The 20,468-nt window shown below is 40.5% G+C and overlaps 1 protein-coding gene across 2 annotated transcripts in view; it reads left to right on the top strand.

Annotated features, from left to right (window-relative positions):
- Positions 1-20,468, top strand: part of RANBP17 (RAN binding protein 17) — a 216,537-nt gene that overhangs the window by 138,949 nt on the left and 57,120 nt on the right. For both annotated transcript variants that reach the window (XM_036424289.2, XM_036424288.2), the window contains 3 exons: positions 6,280-6,343; positions 6,434-6,542; positions 17,666-17,769. In XM_036424289.2, the coding sequence (XP_036280182.1) occupies positions 6,280-6,343; positions 6,434-6,542; positions 17,666-17,769 (277 nt within the window). The remainder of the gene's footprint in view (positions 1-6,279; positions 6,344-6,433; positions 6,543-17,665; positions 17,770-20,468) is intronic.

The raw sequence follows: 20,468 nt of genomic DNA, 5'->3' as shown, positions 1-20,468 counted from the left end.
CTATATTTCTACTAAGAGCTAAAAGAATATTGTATTGTTAACGTAAAAACATTCAAACCTGTAAAGAATTTGTGTGACTTCATTTGAGCCAAACTTTCAACAATTGCCGGGAAGCAGAACCTCAACGGATTGAGATATTAGGTCTAGTAATAATTAATGTCGTTTCCTAATACTTTTTTAAATCGAATTTATTTAAACAATACAACAAAATTTAATCAACAATATAGTTGCCGTTGTTTTCTACTACTTGTGCCCAACGCTCAGGAAGCATTTTAATCCCTCTGTTGTAAAATTCTTGTGATTTTGATGCAAAAAATTCGGTCAATGCATTTTTGAGGCATTCTTCATTATTAAATTTTTTTCCAAGAAGAAAGTTTTGCAAAGAACGAAACGAATGGTAATTGGAAGGGGCAATATCAGGAGAATATGCAGGTTGAGGGAGAACTTCCCATTCCAACTGGCGCAGTTTTTCAGCAGTGATTCTTGCAGTATGCGGTCGTGCGTTATCGTGGTGAAGAAATTACGCCCTTCCGATTAATCAGCGCGGGTTCTTTTTCTCTTAAAGCTTGGGCTAACCTTTCCAATTGGGCACTATACACTGCACTTGTGATGGTTTGGTTAGATGGTAAAAGTTCATAATGAAGAATTCCTTTAAAATTCCACCAAACACACAACATCACTTTTTTCGCATGCAAGTCAGGTTTTGGCGTGGGCTGCGGAGCCTCATTTTTGTCCAACCATTGAGGCTGCCTTTTCAAATTAACATACAGCACCCATTGTTCATCTCCGGTAACAATTTGCTCTAAAAACGGCAAACGGTTTTGACGAGAGAGGAGCGAACTGCAAATTGTGACTCTTTGATTACGGTTGTTGTCGGTCAACTCATGAGGAACCCATTTTCCAAACTTTTGGACTTTGCCAAGTGCACGCAACTGATTGGAAATTGTTTTTTGTGAACAATTTAAAGTTGTCGCAAGCTCTTGTTGGGTAATTTGAGGATTTTGCACCAAAAGAGCTTGAAGAGCTTCTTGATCAAAATTGGACACACGGCCTCGACCACTCTTGTCATCTAACGAAAAATTTCCCTTGCGAAATTTCTCAAACCAACGCTGGCATTTCCTGGCGCTAACTGCATCTTGACCAAGAGCACTACAGATGTTTTTTGCAGCCTCACTTGCTTTTCTTCCTAATTGGAACTCGTAAAGCATGCATTCCAAATATGCTCTTCATCCGCCATCTTCTTAGCCCTAGTTTTGCAACAAAAACCAAACCAAACACAAACTTTTTCAAGCAAAACTTGTTAATTGCACTTCACACATTCTGTAGATACCACGTGTTTGAGGGTTATGTCAATACAAACAAGATTTTAAACGAATGTTTAAAAACGACATTAATTATTACTAGACCCCCTAATATTCCAGAGAATGGCGGTCTTTCATCTATTTTTATACATTGCATTCGAAGGATGTAGGTGGGTTACATAAAATCCATTGGTGATAGACTAGAGAGGCAGGAGAACGCAAAACAGGGGGAGAGGCAGAGTGGAGGGAACCCCTGGGATTGGATAAAAAATAAAATGATAGGCATACTTAAGGTGGATGCAGGATAGTTAACAGTAACAATTAATATGATAACAAGAACAGTGAAAGAATTTGTGTAGTCTGTCCTGGCGCTCAGGCACATTAGGTTGTGCCCAAGGGATCCAGAAAAAGGAAAATTACAAGTTACATTTCAAGGATCTGTTAGAATAGATGCAAAAAGACAACAGGCTCAGTTTAGGTAAAGATTGACCTTGTCAGGGAAAATACCAGCCTAGGACATGATACCCTCCATAGCTGCTTTTAGTTCATGTTTTAATTTCAGACCATCCTCTGTGATTAATTTTAGGTCTTTAGGTTTGTAATACTGCCATGCAGGCCTTCCCTGATCTTATCAGGTTAGTATGTGGCTCTTTTTTTTTTTTTTTTTTTTTTTTTTTTTGTCCACAGTATTATCAACAGAGTTCCTTTTAAAAAATTTGACTCAAATAAATTACACACTAAATTTCTAAAAATCTACACATTTAACATAATGTGGGTATGTGACGTTTTGATATGGATTTCAGCAAGCTCTTTTTAGTCAAGGTCATTTAGACACAGTTTACTCGTATATACAAATCATTAAGCATGCAAGTAACATGCAAACCAGACGTCCTCACCGATCTTCCCACCCTGGGGTGCATCCCGAATGAGGTGAGGGTCAAGAAAGAGAGAGGATGAGAAATGAAGCAAAAGTCTAGAATAAAATGAGAGTGAAGGATAGAAGAAATGTCTGTTACAGGAAATACTTAGTAATAACCAGTAGTAGTTCTGCTTTGGTGAAACAGTATTAAAATGCATTGCTTTATTTCAGTGAATACCACCATCTCCAGATGGCTTTGAGAATGTTAAGTAAAACTAGCTTCAGCATATATCCCTCAGGCATACGTCTATTAACATTTCTCATCAAAAGAAATGTTGATTTGTTTTTCTGCTTTCTGTCTCTATCATCCATAGAAAAAGCATCCCATAATTTATCTGCTCTGTTTGCTTTTATAGTGGGATCAAGTGTGAGAATCCTTTCTACTCTTCTGTAACCAGCTTATTCAGACCTTCACACAGTTCTTTAAATTCTTGCCTCACAAGATTACCTTCCTTAAGTATTATTTTAATCTGATCTCTCTCTTCCCAAAAGCCCAGAATTCCTTCTACTTGATTCTCAGGTCAATGTAAAATTATTGATTTGAACTTGAGTTGTTTAATGGTACTTGACTTATTGAGTTCCCATAACTAATTTCCCACCACTCAACCACAATTTACACTTGATACTTTTCCTTGGGCCAAGGAAATTCATTTTTCCTCCCCCTTGACATCCTTCATGGTCTTTCACTGAATCACCACCTGTGCTGTTCTCCTCATTTGACCCATTATAACTCAATTTGATGTCTGTTAAATTTTTTTAGGTCTTGCTGAAGTCTTAGTAAAGCCATCCTGAACTACTTCCAGTTCACTGTGTTAAGTGAAAGAACATGAACAAGTCATGTAATTACTCTGGAAGCTCAATTTCTTCATTAGTAGAAAGGGGATGTTATCTATCTCTTAGGATTTTATATGGATTAAATAAAATAATATGAATATAACAATATATTTGTGCTAACAAAAATAAAGCACCTTTTATTACTGACCCTGTCATGTAGTAGGTGTTCAGTCCCGATGTGATGAAAGTTCATTAATGAGTTGGTTCCTTACTGAAAGAACAGTTTCCCTGTTTACTCTGGGACTTAGTTACAGCTTTGGTTGTGTCTCAAGAAGCTAGTAGTCTGTGCAGAATCACTGGTCTCTTTAAAATCAAATGGATATGATGTAACTTAATGAAAAGAACTTACATTTGACAATCAGAGTTCAACTTGAATCTTGGTTTTACCACTTGCATGTTTTGTGTTTTGTTAATATATTTTATTGAGTTTTTACAGAGGGGAAGAGAAGAGGGATAGAAAGCTAGAAACATCGATCAGCTCCCTCTTGCACACCCCCTATTGGGGATGTGCCCGAAACCAAGGTACATGCCCTTGACTGGAATCGAACCTGGGACCTTTCAGTCCACAGGCCAACACTCTATCCACTGAGCCAAACCAGTTTCTGCAACCATTTGCATGTTTTCTGTGTGACCCTTCTTGAATTCTCTTCTACTGCTGTTGCTGATAACCACCATCACCACGTTTGCTGTAATGTGCTATTCAGAATGTCACCGGACTAAAGTGCTCCCACCAACTAAAATGATGTGACTTAGAAAGATCATAAAATGATTAGCCATTTGCCTATTTATTTTTAGTTCTCACCCCTGAGGATATATTAAAAGAGAGAGGAGAGATGGAGAGAGAAACATCAATGTGAGAGAGAAACATCCATTGACTGCCTCTTGTACACACCCTGATGGGGGATTGAAATTACAGCCTAGGCGCATGTTCTAACTGGAATCACGCCTGCAGCCTTTTGGTATATGGGATGATACTCCAAACAACTGAGCCACCTGGCAAGGGCTCCATTTGCATTGTGGGTTTTTTTAACATTACAGATCCTCTTAAGGACCATAACTAGCTTTGAATTGAATTGCTATAAGGGAATATAAATATTCAGATGAACTGTCATTTTTTTCTTTATTGAGAACAATATTTACTCTTAATCACTTGTTCTTTAGAATATAATTAAAAGGCAGTGAGGCTGGCCTTGGTTCAAAGTGCACAGATGCAGTTCCATAGAAAGTGTGTCTTTGGCAGACGAGAGTCTTCCTGTGAATGTTGTGTTTATTGCTCCCATAAATATTCTGTTGTCAAAACAGGACTTGCTGTTTACTAGCAGCACTGATAGGAAGATTCCTATTAATGGCAGCATTCTGATTACCCACAGACCCTGTCACTTTTAACTCTGCAATTCTAAGAGAATTGTATTTGGTAATTACTTAAGGTATTTCTTAGTTTATTGACTCCACCCTGTTTAACTGAGTGAAGTTTGAGTGGCAGTTCTGCTCAGTGATGACACCAGAAAAAAATCATCAAATGTGCGGCTTCATAGGCAGGGAAAGACCTGCTACCTGTCAGCCCTGACTCCTTGCCCTGCGGCTGCCAGAAACGCTCAGTGCATTGACACCCACCGAACACAGGGCCAGGAGGAGAGCTCATAGATGCGGCCCTGTCCCTAGAAAGCGTCCTAACATGGAGGTGTGCAGACGTGCATGCTTCATATGCCGCTGGAATGGTGGCCTTGGAGTCAAGAGGACTTGGATCTGAATCATACTCGTTGTTTCTCTTGGAAAGTTGTATTTAATGTTTTTGAGGGTTTTTTTTCATCTGAAAAATAGAAGCAATACTACCTATCTCATGGGACTGTGAGAATCAACCTCGTAAGTGGTAAACATTCTGTAAACGTTGATTCCCTGCATCTTTGTGTCGTCTTCCCGTGGTTTAAAATTGAAAAAGACGTTTCATCATTTGATCCTCACAACCGTCCTCTAAGACAGATAGCTTGAGCATAGGCCTCATCCTCACTCGTTGGAGAGGGAAAGTCAGGCTCAGAGTAGCTGAGTGTGGTGCTGAAGGGTGTAGGTAGTTGAAAGCCCAGGCTCCCTAACTTGTATTCCAGTGTTTTCTACTCCTCTACATCCACAGATGCGTGACTGAAACCTCCAGTTAGGTTTCAGTGTTCCTGTACGGAGGCAATAGAGAGAGTTCTCCTATACTTGGAGACGACATGAAGGAAAGAGTTGGCGTTTTCATGGGAGCATGGATGGTGCCATTTAAGGTTCTTATGGCCTGCAAGAGAGGCATGAGTAAGTAGGCAGGGATCAACCCAGAGAGGCCATGCAACTGGGTAAAGTAAATGACGAGGGTGTTCTGATGACGGCATTAACCAGAGATTCTTTAGGCCTGTGACCATGTTTAAGTATGATTTTGTAATGTTATTCTCATCATGCGTTGAACTGTTTCAGATGATGGTTCAGTACAGTAGAAAGAACATGATCTTTGAGGTTAAACCTCAGTTCAGATCTCAGCACTACCCATCCATAACTGTGTTCCCTTAGGCAAGTAACAATTTCTCCATGCTCGTTTTACCTATGGATTAGAAATAATAAATAATATTTAGCACTCTAATGTGAAGATTAGGTGAGTTACATATGAAATTCCTTGCACACAATAGGTACTTGAGAAATGTCAGGCTCTCTAAGCCTGACCTTCAGTCCTTGATGACGTGCAGACTGCTACATCCTTCTGGCTGGATTCCCTTCTCCTTCACCTGGAGCACACTTTCCTTAGGTTTCTAACTGAAATCGTTATTTCATAGAATTGAACATTTTCTCCTTCTTGATAGCCTATTATGGGTCTTTTATCATTATTTTATTATGAAGTAATATTAAGTAAAGAGAAGTTCTCACATTACATCAAAAATGTAAAAAAAAAAAAAAAAAGGTCAGTTTTAATTTTCCACTCCAAAGGCTTTAATAGTAAAGAAGTTTTTGTCTTAATTATAAAATTAATTCTTTCTCTCCAGGACGAGAACATGTATAAGATGAGAAAAGTAATTGCACTGATTAATAATAGATTGCCATTCTTAACAGTATGAAGGGCTTTTCTCTAGGACAATACTCTTTCGAAATATTTATTCCTCATAAGCAGGTATTAGTGCCATTGTAATTCAGTGTTACTTTGTGATTGGTTACCTGTTGATAAGACAGTTATATTTCGCCAAATTCCTTAACTTCTATTACCTATATCCTTTTAAAAAAACTGGTGAAGATAGATGCTGTGAAATTCATGCTAAAGAATCACACGGTAAGTCTGATTTCCTCTCATTAATGACTCGAGTTTCCAGGTGGCTCAGGCAAAGCGTTTGTAACATGGCTGCTCTTTTGCTTTCATTAGAGTGAACACTTCCCCTTCCTCGGCATCAGCGACAGTGACAGGCTCAGTGACTTCAGGTGCCGAACCACCTTCTACACAGCCCTCACCCGCCTGCTGATGGTAGATCTAGGTACGGTAAGGATTTAAGCTCACTTGTTAAGGATCACCAGTATACCTGTGAATAAAGACTTGTAAGGACCACATTTAATTTAACGCATTTGCCACCTCCAACAGTTTTCTACAACTTTCTAAGATTTGAGCACTCACTTGTTAACATTAGAACCAGAAGACAAATCTTTGTACTTAAGGTGGTATTTTTCACTTCAAATAGTACTTGCATTAATTCTTTACTTCTTCAAAATTTATTTTCTCGGTGTCCTTTGGAACATTCATTTTACTGCTAGGAATCTCTGAACAATCTTAAATACAGAAAAGCTTTGCCCATTTCATCTAAAGAAAACAGAAGCAATGTAAATGTCTAACATAGGGAATTGTACAATTAGGCATACCCACTTACTGGATATAGTAATATATGGTTATAAAAAATAACAATTTGAAAACAATGCAAGACATGACATGTCTGTTATAATAGTAGGTGGGAAAAGCAAGGTATTATACTAAGCAAATGCCTATTGGGATGGGAAGAACAATACATCAAAAAAAGACTTAAATGAAATTCTTTAAAAATGCTAATCTTGTGTTTCAATAGTGGACTATAACATTTCCTCATTTCTGATACCTAAAATTTTCTTTAGTGTACTACTTTTATAATGGGAGAAATTAACTCGTGTTTAATTTCTTCATTGAAAGCTAACGTTAGCCGGAAGTATCCGCAGGAAGTGGTACCTTAGGGAGGGACATAACACTTCTCTGTGGGACCGCATTACTCTCGGTTTCCATTGTTCTCCATGTCTGAAGGCTGCAGGTTAAATTAATCCATTTATCGACACGTGAGAGAGAGTTTAGTCAATGATGATATTCTGAGAGCATAATACTGATGATACCTTTTCTTCCTTCCTTTTGCAATGTATTCATTGATCCATCATCTTAAATACGAATATTTAGAACGCGATCATGCAAAAGGATAGAGGGTGAATGATTTTATTTTGCATGCAAAAGGCACTGATCTTCGTATGGGGAAAGTGACCAAGACCTTCTCTGCTTCACACCTGTATTATTTTTATGCATTTCAACAGAATACATTACCAGAAAGACAAACAGCCAAAGTTGAGAGAAATGCAACTAGAATGATTAAGGAGCTGAGCAGGATTGATTTCTAAGGAAAGATTAAAAGGGCCATGTATGTATAACTTGGCTAAGTGACAACTAGGGCTGGAGGCAAAGGGAACTGTCTATAAATATTTGAAGAGTGTAAACCAGGCATGCAAAACCCAATCATCTGCTACCAGGCCAGTGGGAGATCCAACTGAGTGACAGCTTCGCATACTGCACACTGGCCTGTGCTATGTCTTGGCTGCTTCCGGGTAGAGAAGAGGAGCAGTCCAGGTGTTTGTCATTGTTCTCAGTTTTCACTGTGCTGAGCTCTGAGGGCACCACAAAGGCCTTGCCATACTGGCCCCTGCCCTCAAGGCGCTTGCCCTCTTGCTTCCTGGTTGCCCAAGCATTAAAATAGACAGTGAATCCCTTGTCTAGACTGAATTCTTTCCCAAGCCTATACATGCTCTTTGAATGACTCTGTCAGATACAATGAAAAAAAATGGGAGACCAAAGTTAAGGAAAACACTTACAGGAGGTTTCCTAAAAGTAGGTCCCTGTCACCCCATCTTCAGGATCTGGCAATGGAATGGACCAAGGTCCTGCTTCATGAGGTCAGCATAGACAAGAACCCCCATAAATCTGGAGTTGCTTAAATAACAGGACAGCACTATATGTCGCCAACTCTCAGCACAGCTAACTTAATGCACTGACAATTGGTAGACCTGGCAATGCCCAGATGTGCCTGGCATTGCACACCCCCTTTTTGAAAATGACTTCTATTCACTGTTGCTTAGTGTTAACTATGAGGTCTGAGAAATTGAAGTAAACGTATATAACTTTGAATAAGTAGTAGGACTTTATTAGCTTTAATAACCATATTTCTTTGAAATATTTAATCCATAACAATATAAAGTATACATTGATTTTTTTTGTTTGTTTTTTTTAGTTAGTGTTTTAAGATAAATAATTGTAATACTGGAGGCACGGTGAATGAAATTCATGCACTTGGGAGTGGGGGAGGGGTCTTTCATCCTGGCCTGTGCCCTCCCACAGTCCAGGAGCCCTTGGGGGATGTCCAACTGATGGCTTAGGCACAGGGAGTGGGCCCAAACCGGCAGCCGGACATCCTTAGTGCTGCCATGGATGTCCTGTGGGAGCACACTGACCACCAGGGAGCAGCTCCAGCATTGAATGTCTTCCCCCTAGTGGTCAGTGAATGTCATAGCAACTGGTCATTCTTCATATTAGCCTTTTATTATATAGGGTTGCAAGCACTTTTTAGATACATTGTAAGAAATTCTTTCCTTGCTTATCAGTGTGTTTACTTTTAAAATAACCTATATTGTAAGCATCAAGTGATGGTTTGTGGTATAAAGCATCAGGGCTTCTTTCCCTCGTTAAGAACCAGAGCGGCTCTTCTTCCCAAAACATGTTGAGCTCCTTCAGTGTATGGGCTTTGTCTTGCCCAGGCTTTCTGGCCCAGTCTCAGTATCCCTGCATTGTAAACATCAGTAAGTTCTAGTGGGAAGCAGGATGCATGAGTGCGCTGTGACCAACATGCCATCACTGGGGCCCTGGAGCCAGGGTCTCTGGGAGTAGCTCTGGCCAGTGGCTGATTGCCTTCACAACGATCTGCTGTGCTTGGCCACTCTTGTGCTGGGTCAGTTGTTTGTTGTTTTCTGTTGAAGAGAAAAAGTGTTGCTACTTCACAGACGATCATTTACCGGGTGTTTTATTCTTTGAAGCCTTGTCTCACAAACTAGTCTGTAGGACCCCTGTGTGTATTGTTTTATGGTTTTCTTTCCTGTGTTCACTGTCGCAGAAACCTGGAGAAAAGAGAGAGTGCTCTTGCCAAGAGCAGCACAGATCCATGTATTAAAGAAAGAAAGAAAAATACTAGGTAATAAGAATCTGTCTCGAATTAAATGAAGAAACATTTGAGGAGGAACTACTTATAACACTGAATTTTTTTCTTTTTTTGGTAAGAATCTACTAGGAAAAAACATCTAACCTGTTAGCAAACCACTGGATGTGATTCTAGGATAGAAATGTAAAATATAATTGATTTCTACAAAATAAATTAGATATGTTTTGTGTATAAGCCTTGCACATTGGAGTGATTAGAAATTGGGTGTCACATTAATTGATACTTACTTTGAAATGCATTTTGGGTTTCTATTCAATAATTTGTGCTTTGTATGAATTTAATTAGATGCTATGTGCCCCAGGTTGTGTTTCAGATGAAAATGGGGTGGGGGTAGCTTTGGCAATAAACAGTTGTACGATGATTTTATCAAATTGCTCCTTATCTAAACTAGATGGAATAAAGAACAGAATTGAAAGCTTTTCATCATCAGAATGATGATGTTTCATATTGGCAACATATTTTTTGTAGTCTGAGAAATTATGAAACTAAATAAATTCCCTTTGAAAGATACTTCACACACAGAAGGAAATGGGTGACCGACCATATGTGCATGCATGTTAGCCCTTCCAAGAATCACTTAAAGTTCCCTAGGTTATTTTTAAATTAACTTTGTCAATCTAATAAACTAAAGCAAAGATAGTATTACCCAAGCCGGTAAATGGAGAACCTCCAGGGAGCTGTTCAGTGTAAAATACTGGAATAAATAAAAACCTTCTATTTTGTTTAATTTGAATGGAGGTGAAATCAGTTGACAAATACTGGAGAGGGGAAGTGTGGGAAAGAGCAGTAACAAGGCTCTTTGTTTTATGGAGAACTAAATATTCATTGCAAATTAGGTTTCTACCAGCCACATGTTCAGAGATGCTGGGTTCACTGGCGGATTTTTTCCTTGGACATTTTATGAGCCTTATCTTGAACTTCTCAGAGGAGACGCATGCTTCCCTCGGATATTCAAACTCTAAGATGCAGTTATATGTTTTCATGATCAGGGAGATGCTAATAGCGGTATAGAGTTTTAGACATTAAGAGACAGTTCTCTCTATAGGGATGAGGGTAGCATAGCATCCACCCACCTTTGTGGCTGGTAGCAGGTACTTGGCACCTGAAGATGTCTCTAGCTTAAATTTGAGAAATGTTAAATAACAAGTAAATGAGTTGAATGAGAAAGGAAGACTATTCTAGAAATCGCTACTAAAGACAGAAATAAAAATACAGAGGAAGGAAACTTCCCTTTTCTGTAGTAAGAATAACTAACATGTTTACACATTTACAGTCGGCAAGCCATTTCTCATACATTATACGATTTGGTCCTCAGAACAGCCAACATAGAATAGTTATTGCTTCGGCCGAAGCCGGTTTGGCTCAGTGGTAGAGCGTCGGTCTGCAGACTGGGGGGTCCCGGGTTCAATTCCAGTCGGGGGCATATACATTGGTTGCGGGTACATCCCCAGTGGGGGGTGTGCAGGAAGCAGCTGGTCGATGTTTCTCTCTCATCGACATTTCTAGCTCTCTATCTCTCTCCCTTCCTCTCTGTAAAAAATCAATAAAATATATTTTAAAAATAAAATAAAAAAGAAGAGTTATTGCTTTGTGTCCTTGTTAGAAAGGTGAGATGCAGAGATTAAAAGACTGCCCGAGGTCAGTCATGTACATCATAGCCCTCTGACCACACATCCTCCTTCACTTTTGCTAAGCTGTTACTTCACCTTTTACTTCTTAATCAATTAAGAAAAGTTAACTGTCTTCTTCATTTTTAGATGAACTATTTGACCTGAATGATTGATCTGAGGCTTGGGGGCAGTGAGAAGAAGAGAGAAGGGATTACTTTCCAAGCTTCTATCAAATAAACAGATTTGTGTTTATTTGCCCTATGTAGTTATCTTACAGCCCTATGATCGGTGAAAGTCAAATAGTTTTTTTAAATTAAGTATTGGCATTTTTTTTTTTTTAGTATATTTTGTTGATTTTTTACAGAGAGGAAGGGAGAAAGATAGTTAGAAACGTAGATGAGAGTCATCGATCAGCTGCCTCTTGCACGCCCCCTACTGGGGATGTGCCGGCAACCAAGGTACATGCCCTTGACTGGAATTGAACTTGGGACCCTTCAATCCACAGGCTGAATCTCTATCTACTGAGCCAAACCAGTTTCGGCAGTCAAATAGTTTTTTAAATGTGTAATTATGTCTGATGATTGGGCAAAGTACATTTTTTCTCACAGATAAAGGAACACGAAGGGACATAGTCAGAGGACCCAGCGTGTGAGAGGCTTGGTTAGAAGTAGCTAATGTTCTGATAGATGGGAAGTCTGCATCGACATATCACTGTCCATGACTTGGCAGAGACTATCTGGAAAGTAGACGTTGAGGGTTGGGGGGCAATACGGGGTAAAGAAGCAGCTGGAAATACTTAGAATTTATAATGAGATCATTAAGACTAATTAGCTGGCCCTGTAGGCAAAAAGCAGCCCATTAAGTCCAGATCCAGTTTTAATAACTTACCTGGTTTGGAGGGTAGAGTCCAGAGCACCCGAGGGAATAAGGTCCCTCGGGAATGAAACGGGAAGGAAGTTTCTTAGAGAAGGCGTGCACTAGTCTGCAGTGGGGGCTGTAGTTTTCTTCTGGGAGCTAAAGTGAACATTGTGGTTCTCCGGGGAGATGCGTGAAAGGGGGCCTCAGTTTTTCATCTGTTAAATGGATATATGTGCCTTGGAGAGGCATGCGGCTTAAATAAGACAAAGATGTGTGCAAAGGGCCTGGGACAATTCCTGTCCAAAACAAGTGCTCTGTGTATTAACTGAGACGCCTTTATTGACAACGCTGTTAGGGACACTGACTGCCACTGGGACCTCAATACAATGCAGCTGTCTTCCCTCAGTGCTTGGGCACAAGTGAGGGCGCCTTCTGAACATAACAAAGCTTCCTGCCCTGCCTGAAGCCACAGGTCATTTCAAAGCCTGTTTGTTTGGAAGGAAGCTGAAACGAAAACCCCATTCCGGGATCCAGCTAAGCGCGTTTCTGAAGACCTGTTGTCCTAGAGCCTTCCGGGGCGTCCTGGGAAGAACTGGGAAGGAAGAGCAGGCGGCGTGGGCCTGCTCCTGCGCAAGTGGCCGCTCTCCCGGGATTTCCCCAGGGACTTGGTTTTAAGTGGATTCCCTTCTCACTCACTGCCTCTGTGTCTCCTTTCTCTCCTCTCAACTCCTTAGTTGGAACAGAGGCATTAGACCTGACATTTACTGACTATATTAGTTTCCTGTTACCACTGTAACAAATTTAATAACTTATGTGCTGCAGATTTTAAAATTCTGAAGGTCAGAAGTCTGAAATGGGTCTCAGCCTACTGAGTCAAGGAGGGCTTATGGCCCTGTTTCTCCAACAACATCAGACCACGTCCTTCTCGTGCTGCCTTCTCTCTGGCTTCCCCCAGCTCCCCTAACACTTCCATGGACCTTTGTGATTACATGGGACCCACCTGCATAACCCAGGATAATCTTCTACTTTAAAGTTCATTGATCAGCAACCTTAACTTCTTGTCATAAAACTCAACATATTCACAGATGCCAAGGGTTAGGAATACATGGACATCATTAAAGAGCCATTCAACCTGCCATATAGTAAATCCTAGTAACTATCATCATAGTTTGTTACTATCATTTATTATTACCAGTAGAGGCCTGGTGCATGAAATTCATGCATGGAGGGGGGTTGTCTCTCAACCCAGCCTGCACCCTCTCCAATCTGGGACCCCTCAAGGGATGTCCAACTGCCCATTTAGGATCAGGCCAAATGGGCAGTCAGACATCCCTCTCACAATTCAGGACTGCTGGCTCCCAACTGCTCGCCTGCCTGATGCCCCTAACAACTTCTGCCTGCCAGCCTGATCACCCCTAACTATCCTCCCCTCCCAGCCCAGTCACCCCCAACTGCCCTCCCTCCCCTGCTAGCCCAGTCACCCCTAACTGCCCTCCCTTGCCAGCCTGGTCATCCCCAACTGCCTTCCCCTGCAGACCTGGTCGCCCCTAACTGCCCTCCCCTGCAGACCTGGTCGCCCCTAACTGCCCTCCCCTGCAGTCCTGGTTGCCCCCAACTGCCCTCCCCTGCAGTCCTGGTTGCCCTCAACTGCCCTCCCCTGTAGGCCTGATCGCCCCTAACTAGCCTCCCTTGCAGTCTGGTCCCTCCCAACTCCCCTCCCCTGCTGGTCTGATCGCCCACAACTGCCCTCCCCTGTTGGCCATCTTGTGGTGGCCATCTTGTGTCCACATGAGGGCGGCCATCTTGTGTTTTGGAGTGATGGTCAATTTGCATACTAGGCTTTTATTATATAGTATGATTATTTCATTATTTCTCCTTGGCCACACCCCAGCCACCAGTAATTCAGTGGCTATTTGCATTTGAATTTGAGGAAATGAAATTTTCACTGCTCTGCATACATTTCAGGGGGTGTTGGGGGTTAACCAAACTCTGGTTTTTATTGTTGGCGGTTTGGGGGGTTTATTTTTTATCTTTTTGAGATTTAAATACCATAATTCACCCTTCTAAAGCGTACAGTTCTGTAGTATCTAGTATATTTAAAATATTCACAGTTTTATAACCATCAACATCTAATTTCAGAATATTGTTAACCACCCCAGAAAGAAGCCCTGCTCCTTATATTTGTCTCTCCTCATTATCCCTACCCCTCAGCCTCTGACAGCCACTAATTTACTTTCTGTCTCTATGGATTTGTCCATTCTAGGCTTTTACTCTAAATGGAATCCTATAATGTGGCCTTTCTTTCACATAGCTTGTTTTCAAGGCTCGTCCATATTTTAGGGTGTATTAGTACTTCATTGCTTTTTATGGCTAGCTAATAATCCTTTGTATGGATATACCACAATGTGTTTCTCTGTTTATCAGTGATAACGATTGAGTTGTTTTTTCCTTTTGTCTGTATGATAATTCTGCTATGAACGTCGTGCATGTGTTTTTGTGTGGACATAGGTTTTCAGTTCTCTGGGGTATGATTCTGGGAGAAAATTGATGAGTCAAGTGGCAGTTGTGTGTTTAACTTTTTGAGTAACTACCAAGCTGTTATAATAATATGTTAACATCATATTATTATTGGCTGTAGTCAAAACAACAAAAAATGCTAATAGCTCTCATTTATTAAGTATCAAATACTGTGCAAAGGGGCTTATAGATATTTTATTATTTAATCCTTACAGATAACTTTATGAAATACAGTAGTCTCCCCTTACACATGCGGGATACATTCCGAGACCCGCTGTGGATGCCTGGAACTGCAGATAACACTGAACCCCATGTTTCCTATGTCTGTTCCTGTAATTCACACCTATGATAAAGCTTAATTTATAAATCAGGGTCAGTGAGAGATTCACCACAATAAAGAATAATAAAATAAAACAATTATAACTGAACAATGTACTGCAATAAGAGTTATGTGACTGTGGCCCCCTGTGTCATGGGACCCCTTGCTGAAGTATTCCTTAGGCTCCGTGCTTTCTGGTGCACCACGTCACCATTAATCAGAAGACATTTCCTGCTCATGTCTTCCACCCACAAGTCTAATGCCTTTTTCACCTTAACTAAGAACTTACCACACACGATGGGTGTAACTTTTGCTGTTTTGAGGTCTAACAGCAAAACTAGCACAAATTTCTTTTCCCTTCACTGTTTCATGGATAGGAGATTCATTCTTATAATAGACTAGTGACCCAATGCACAGATTCATACACATTGAAAGGAAACTAATTAGAAGGTGGCTGGCAGGCCAGGACTGGGCTAGATGGCCAGGCACGCCCTGGAGCCAACCTCCCATGGTCTCTCCCTGGCCGCCTTCACCTGGCTGGCCAAAAGGCGTTTCTGAGTGAGCAGGGTCCCTCCGGCAGGTGGTGTCCCTCAACCTGGCCTGTGGGGATCGGGCCAAAACCGGCTTTCCGACATTCCTCTAGAGGTCCCGGAGTGCAAGAGGGCACTCTGTAAAGTTGTTATACAGTGTGTGGAACAAACGCAAGTGTGCAGTAAACCAGATTCAGAGCAACAGTACCCCAGCAACAACACAACAAACGACCAAAGGTGGAATCACATGGCCTTGCAAGGAATTGGGCTCCCTCCTCTCTGGTTTTAGGGTGCATCACCAAGAACTGCAGCTGCCCAGTCACTGCAGCTTGGCAGCTCCTGCGTTTAGCGTCTGCCCCCTGGTGGTCAGTGCACATCATAGCAACCTGTTGGATGGAGGGAGGAACTCTTAGCATATTAGCCTTTTATATATATATATATATATATATATATATATATATATATATATATATCTTAGCAACCTCAGCATATGATAATTTTTCTTTATTAAGTCAATAATTTGACACTTCTCTCTCATATCTCTTAATTGCAAGCAGCACTAACCCTATACTTTAGGGTCACTATTGAGTAAAATAAGGCGTTAGTTGGACACAGCAATGTGGTTCTGAATAGTAGATCTGACCAAGGCAGCTCCTGAGTGACTTGTGGATGGGTAGCATGTTCAGCAGAGATATGCGAGACGAAAGATGGTTCATGTCCCGAGCAGGGCACTGCAAGATGACACAAGATAGCATCATGCTTCTCAGAACAGCATGCAATTTAAAACTTATGAATTGTTTATTTCTGGAATTTTCAATTTATTATTTTTGGACATTGGTTAACCACAGGTAATTGAAACTGTAGAAAGTAAAACCATGGGTCAGGGGATCTACTGTAAATATTATGTCTCTCAATTACAGATGAGAACAACACTAAGGCTTAGCTACGTGAAGTGACTTTATCCAAAATCAGGCAGCTAACAGCAGCGGAGCCAGGGTCCAGGCTTAGAACTCTCAGAGGGTCCACTCCTTCCTGAACCCTCATCTACCTGCAGTGACCAGTGTCACTGTCCTTGTGCAATCCTACATTTAGAAAATCAATAAAAATATATCTGTATATTTTTTAAAAGATGCCATTCTGCTTTGATCTGTGTATGTGGCTTTGGACCTCATTTTCCTTATCTGCAGAATGTTGTGAAGGCTAGTGTTTCACCAACATTTGTATGCCTCTGAACAACCTGGAGAGTGTCTTAAAACAAAAGTTGCTGGGCCCCACCCCAGAGTTTCTGATCCAGTCCATCTGGGATGGAACCTGGGAACGTCCATCTAATAAGCTGCCAAGTGACCCTGATGCTGTGAGGCCAAGGACCAAACTCGGGGAACTGCTGGGCTCTTCCCTGGGATCGCATTTCCTCTCTGCTGCTCCATTTAAAAACTGACAGCTTAGGAATCGGGGGGCCTAGGCCATACAGGTCCACCTCCAACTGCATATGTTACCTTGAGGAAGTCACTTACCCGTCCCCTGCTTTATATCTTCATCCATGAATTACGGTTCACTTAAAAGAAACGCCTTTTGAAAGAATACTTTATAAATTGTCAATTGTGCATATCCATGTATGAAGACTCCACTTACGTAGAATTTTTGAGGAAACCTTTAAAATGAAAAAGCAATAGAAAATGTCTGTTTTCCTCTCTACTCTATAAAGAGTTGGAAGCTTGGTGTAAGAGGAAGTGTACCCATGGAGAATGTACTTAAAATCTAAATGACCCAGGAGGGACCTCATCTTATTTGGCAGATAAAAGTTTCCCTTCCATCTAGTTAACAAATTAATAAAAGAGAACATAAATAAAAGGGAATAATAATGTGGAGCTATCTGGGCACCTGAGTCCTTGAGCCCTTTAGGGCCTTGGCACCCTAAGAGAAGGGGAAAAGATCCTTGTCTCTGAGGCTTTGAAAGAGGCTTTCCTTAGATAGAGCATCAGGGAACCTCCCGGGACCCTAAGAGCTGAAGGGCTGACATGCCTGGAGCATGAGTCTGTTTGATCCAATAAAGAGGGGGTGGAAAAAAATGTCTGGTAAGTAATCCTGCTATTTCATTTGGTGCATAAAGAGAAGGCAAAACACCAGAACAGTCAGTGAGCCAAAGCACAGAATTAGGCAGGATGTGAATGCAGGCTGGCCCTTCTCGTTTCTCCGCCTGCGTGAAGCGCTCACTGCTGAGGCTCTCACACAGCGTGCATTAAACCGTGGTGACCCTTTTGTGTTTCTTGATAGGCGAAGATGAGGACGAATTTGAGAATTTCATGCTGCCTCTTACAGTCTCTTTTGAAGCAGTGTTACAGATATTCAACAACAACTTTAAACAAGAAGATGTGAAGGTGGGTTTGTTTCCAAACAGGAGGAAAGGCAATTTTCTTCATTCTAGAATACCTAGGTGCAGAGAAGATGCTGCATGCCCACGTGTGCTCTGTGCCTCATCCGCTTCCTGTCCCTACTGCATGTGTCTTTCAGTTGTACACTTTTCACATAAGTGTCTCAGTTCATGGGCTGTGAATTGGGACAGTCAGTTTATGATTAGGCGATACAGATTTGTCTCTCTTTGCAGTTAATGTCTTTAAAAGAACATTTCTCCTGGGTGCACACTTTAAGTATCCTTGTCCCCTCATCTACCCTCATATTTATATGGAAGAATGCACAAACATACTCATGTTAAAACACTACATCTCTAAATATTTTTAAACGAGAATTTATATAAATCAAGACTTTATTAAATGGCTAGGCATATATGTATAAATAGGAGCTGGTCTTGAAGTATTGCATTCTTAAGCTGAACAAAGTGATTAGGATAACTGATAGCTAAGTAAGGTTTTTATGTGCCTGTGGGAGCCATATTAGGATTGATTTGACAAGTCAGTTCAGCTGTGGCAACAGTCATAATATCTAAGACAACATTATGTTTTATTAGTAAAATCCTTAAGTGTAGCAAGCTGTTTGTGACAAAGCAGCCCCATATTTTAATGTGGAGGATGGAGAGCACAGGGTCTGCTCAGCTGGAAGAGCATCTTCTGAAATTATGTGTCCAGGCCATATTAAATACATTGACACTGATCATTATTTGTAAGAAAGTAAGTAGTCCCGAACATGTAGGCACCTTTGCTGATGATACTTGAGTCACATTTTATCATTATTTTAAATAAGTTGACCAAAATACTAACCATCCGTTTCCATAGCCCCTCTTCTCTCTACAAAAAAAAAATTCGCAGCAAGAAGCCAACTAGAAAAACAATAGCCTTTGATGATTACTTTAGGATAAGTCTTCTACCAAAAAACTAATTAGCTAAATACTGTACCTTTTCATTTGAAATCAAGTTTTTGAAATGAGTATTTATCAGCATGCAGTAGTCACAGAATTTTAAAACCGAAAGAGATTTTCTTTGCCTTCATAGTTTTGTTGAGATTCTACACCAGTTTCTCTGCGGGTAGCTGTGTTTTTCAGATGTGTCACAAGTATTTTGTGACCAACAAGATCTTTGCAGCTTTAAGGTGGCTACTGCTTTATGTGAAAAAGAAACGAGTTGAAAAACACCATCTTTATAAAAATTACATCTGTCTCATTTGAAGATTTCATTATGTTCCAAGTCCATTTTTATGCGATCCCATCTAGTTTGATAGAAACCATCTTCCTCCAGTCATTTTTAATGGAGTTCCAGTGATATATCCCTAAACCAGCAAGTTCTTAACGACCCTGGAAAGTGACTGCTTGATTACACTTTAACGGTATTTGCAAATAAAATCACAAGTAATTAAGGGGAAATCTCCAGGCTTTTGAGCAAGTTTGATGCATGATAACTGCCTGATTCAGCTTCATCTAGAGTAATGCTGTGTAGGCAACAGCTACAGAGATCAATAGCAACGTAATGACAGTGGCAGAATTAAGTGAGTAACCTGAGAACTGTGCCTCAGAATGCATGCAGCTGCCACGAACCAGGCCACACAGTGCACTCCGTGCTTCCGTCCTAAATGTTCATCAAAAGACGCCCTGCAGGAAAATGGAGTTAGATGCTCTTTATTGCTGATCGTGTCTCTTGCCACATTTATCAGGGAAATTGGATTAGCAGTTGGCAGCTGCAGGTAGACAAGATTCTGCAGTGATTAAATATGCAGCTTGGCTGCATTTGTTGTGACAGACCTTTAGTAAATTCTACTGTAAGCACCATCTGTCTAATTTGTATAAAGGAAACTTGGGGCTTTAAGCTACCGGTGAAGGACTAAATCTGTTGCTTTATCATAAACAAAACTTTTGCACTAAATGCTTTTAAATGTAATTTATTAGGTTAGGGCTATTTTTCTATCATGATGAATAAATAATACATGCAAAAGTGCTTTCAGGTACTTCATTTTGCAAGGACTAGAGATAAAAATGGTTCGGTTTTGTTCTTCAATAAAGTATTTAGTATTCCAATCCACAGGAGGTGATGCTGTTAAAATATCTCTATGAAAATGCCTCGGGACTGCGATATTCATTTAATTTGCAACCCTTACCAGGATTTTCTAAGTCCCTATTTATAGATATTTTTCAAATGCAGATTTTAGGATGAACATAAACATTAAAGACCAATGTTGCCAAATTGAAATATGGTTGTGAGGGGAAGAAATGCTGAAGAACTCTTAAATTTATAGCTTTGTTTTCTTGCTTGGTCCTAATAAAACTGAAGAGAACATTGAATTTTTGTCTTAGGTTTTTCTCTTCAAAGTAAAGGAGGGGGGGGGGAGAGAAATTGCTATGACAAAGCCTGGCTCTAAAGCATTCATTTAAAATATATGTTTTTCCCATATATTTGGGTTAATAGTAAAATCTAGTCCAATACTCTCCTGACTCGTGCATCATTTTTTATTTGACCATGACATCATCAGTTTTAAGGAAAATGAATGAAAACTTCTCGGAGAAAGAGGAGCAGTTAAATAGGAACCTTGCTATCTTTAGTCCCTTCGTATAAACTCCACAATGTTAAATTATTTAAAATCCCTGATTTTCAGCATGCGCACATTAAAAGTTTTCGCACTAAGTGCCAAATGT

The sequence above is a fragment of the Pipistrellus kuhlii genome, unplaced genomic scaffold (genome assembly GCF_014108245.1).
Source record: "Pipistrellus kuhlii isolate mPipKuh1 unplaced genomic scaffold, mPipKuh1.p scaffold_m20_p_8, whole genome shotgun sequence".
NCBI classification, from domain to species: Eukaryota; Metazoa; Chordata; class Mammalia; order Chiroptera; family Vespertilionidae; genus Pipistrellus; species Pipistrellus kuhlii.
This window is presented reverse-complemented; position numbering and strand designations above follow the sequence as displayed.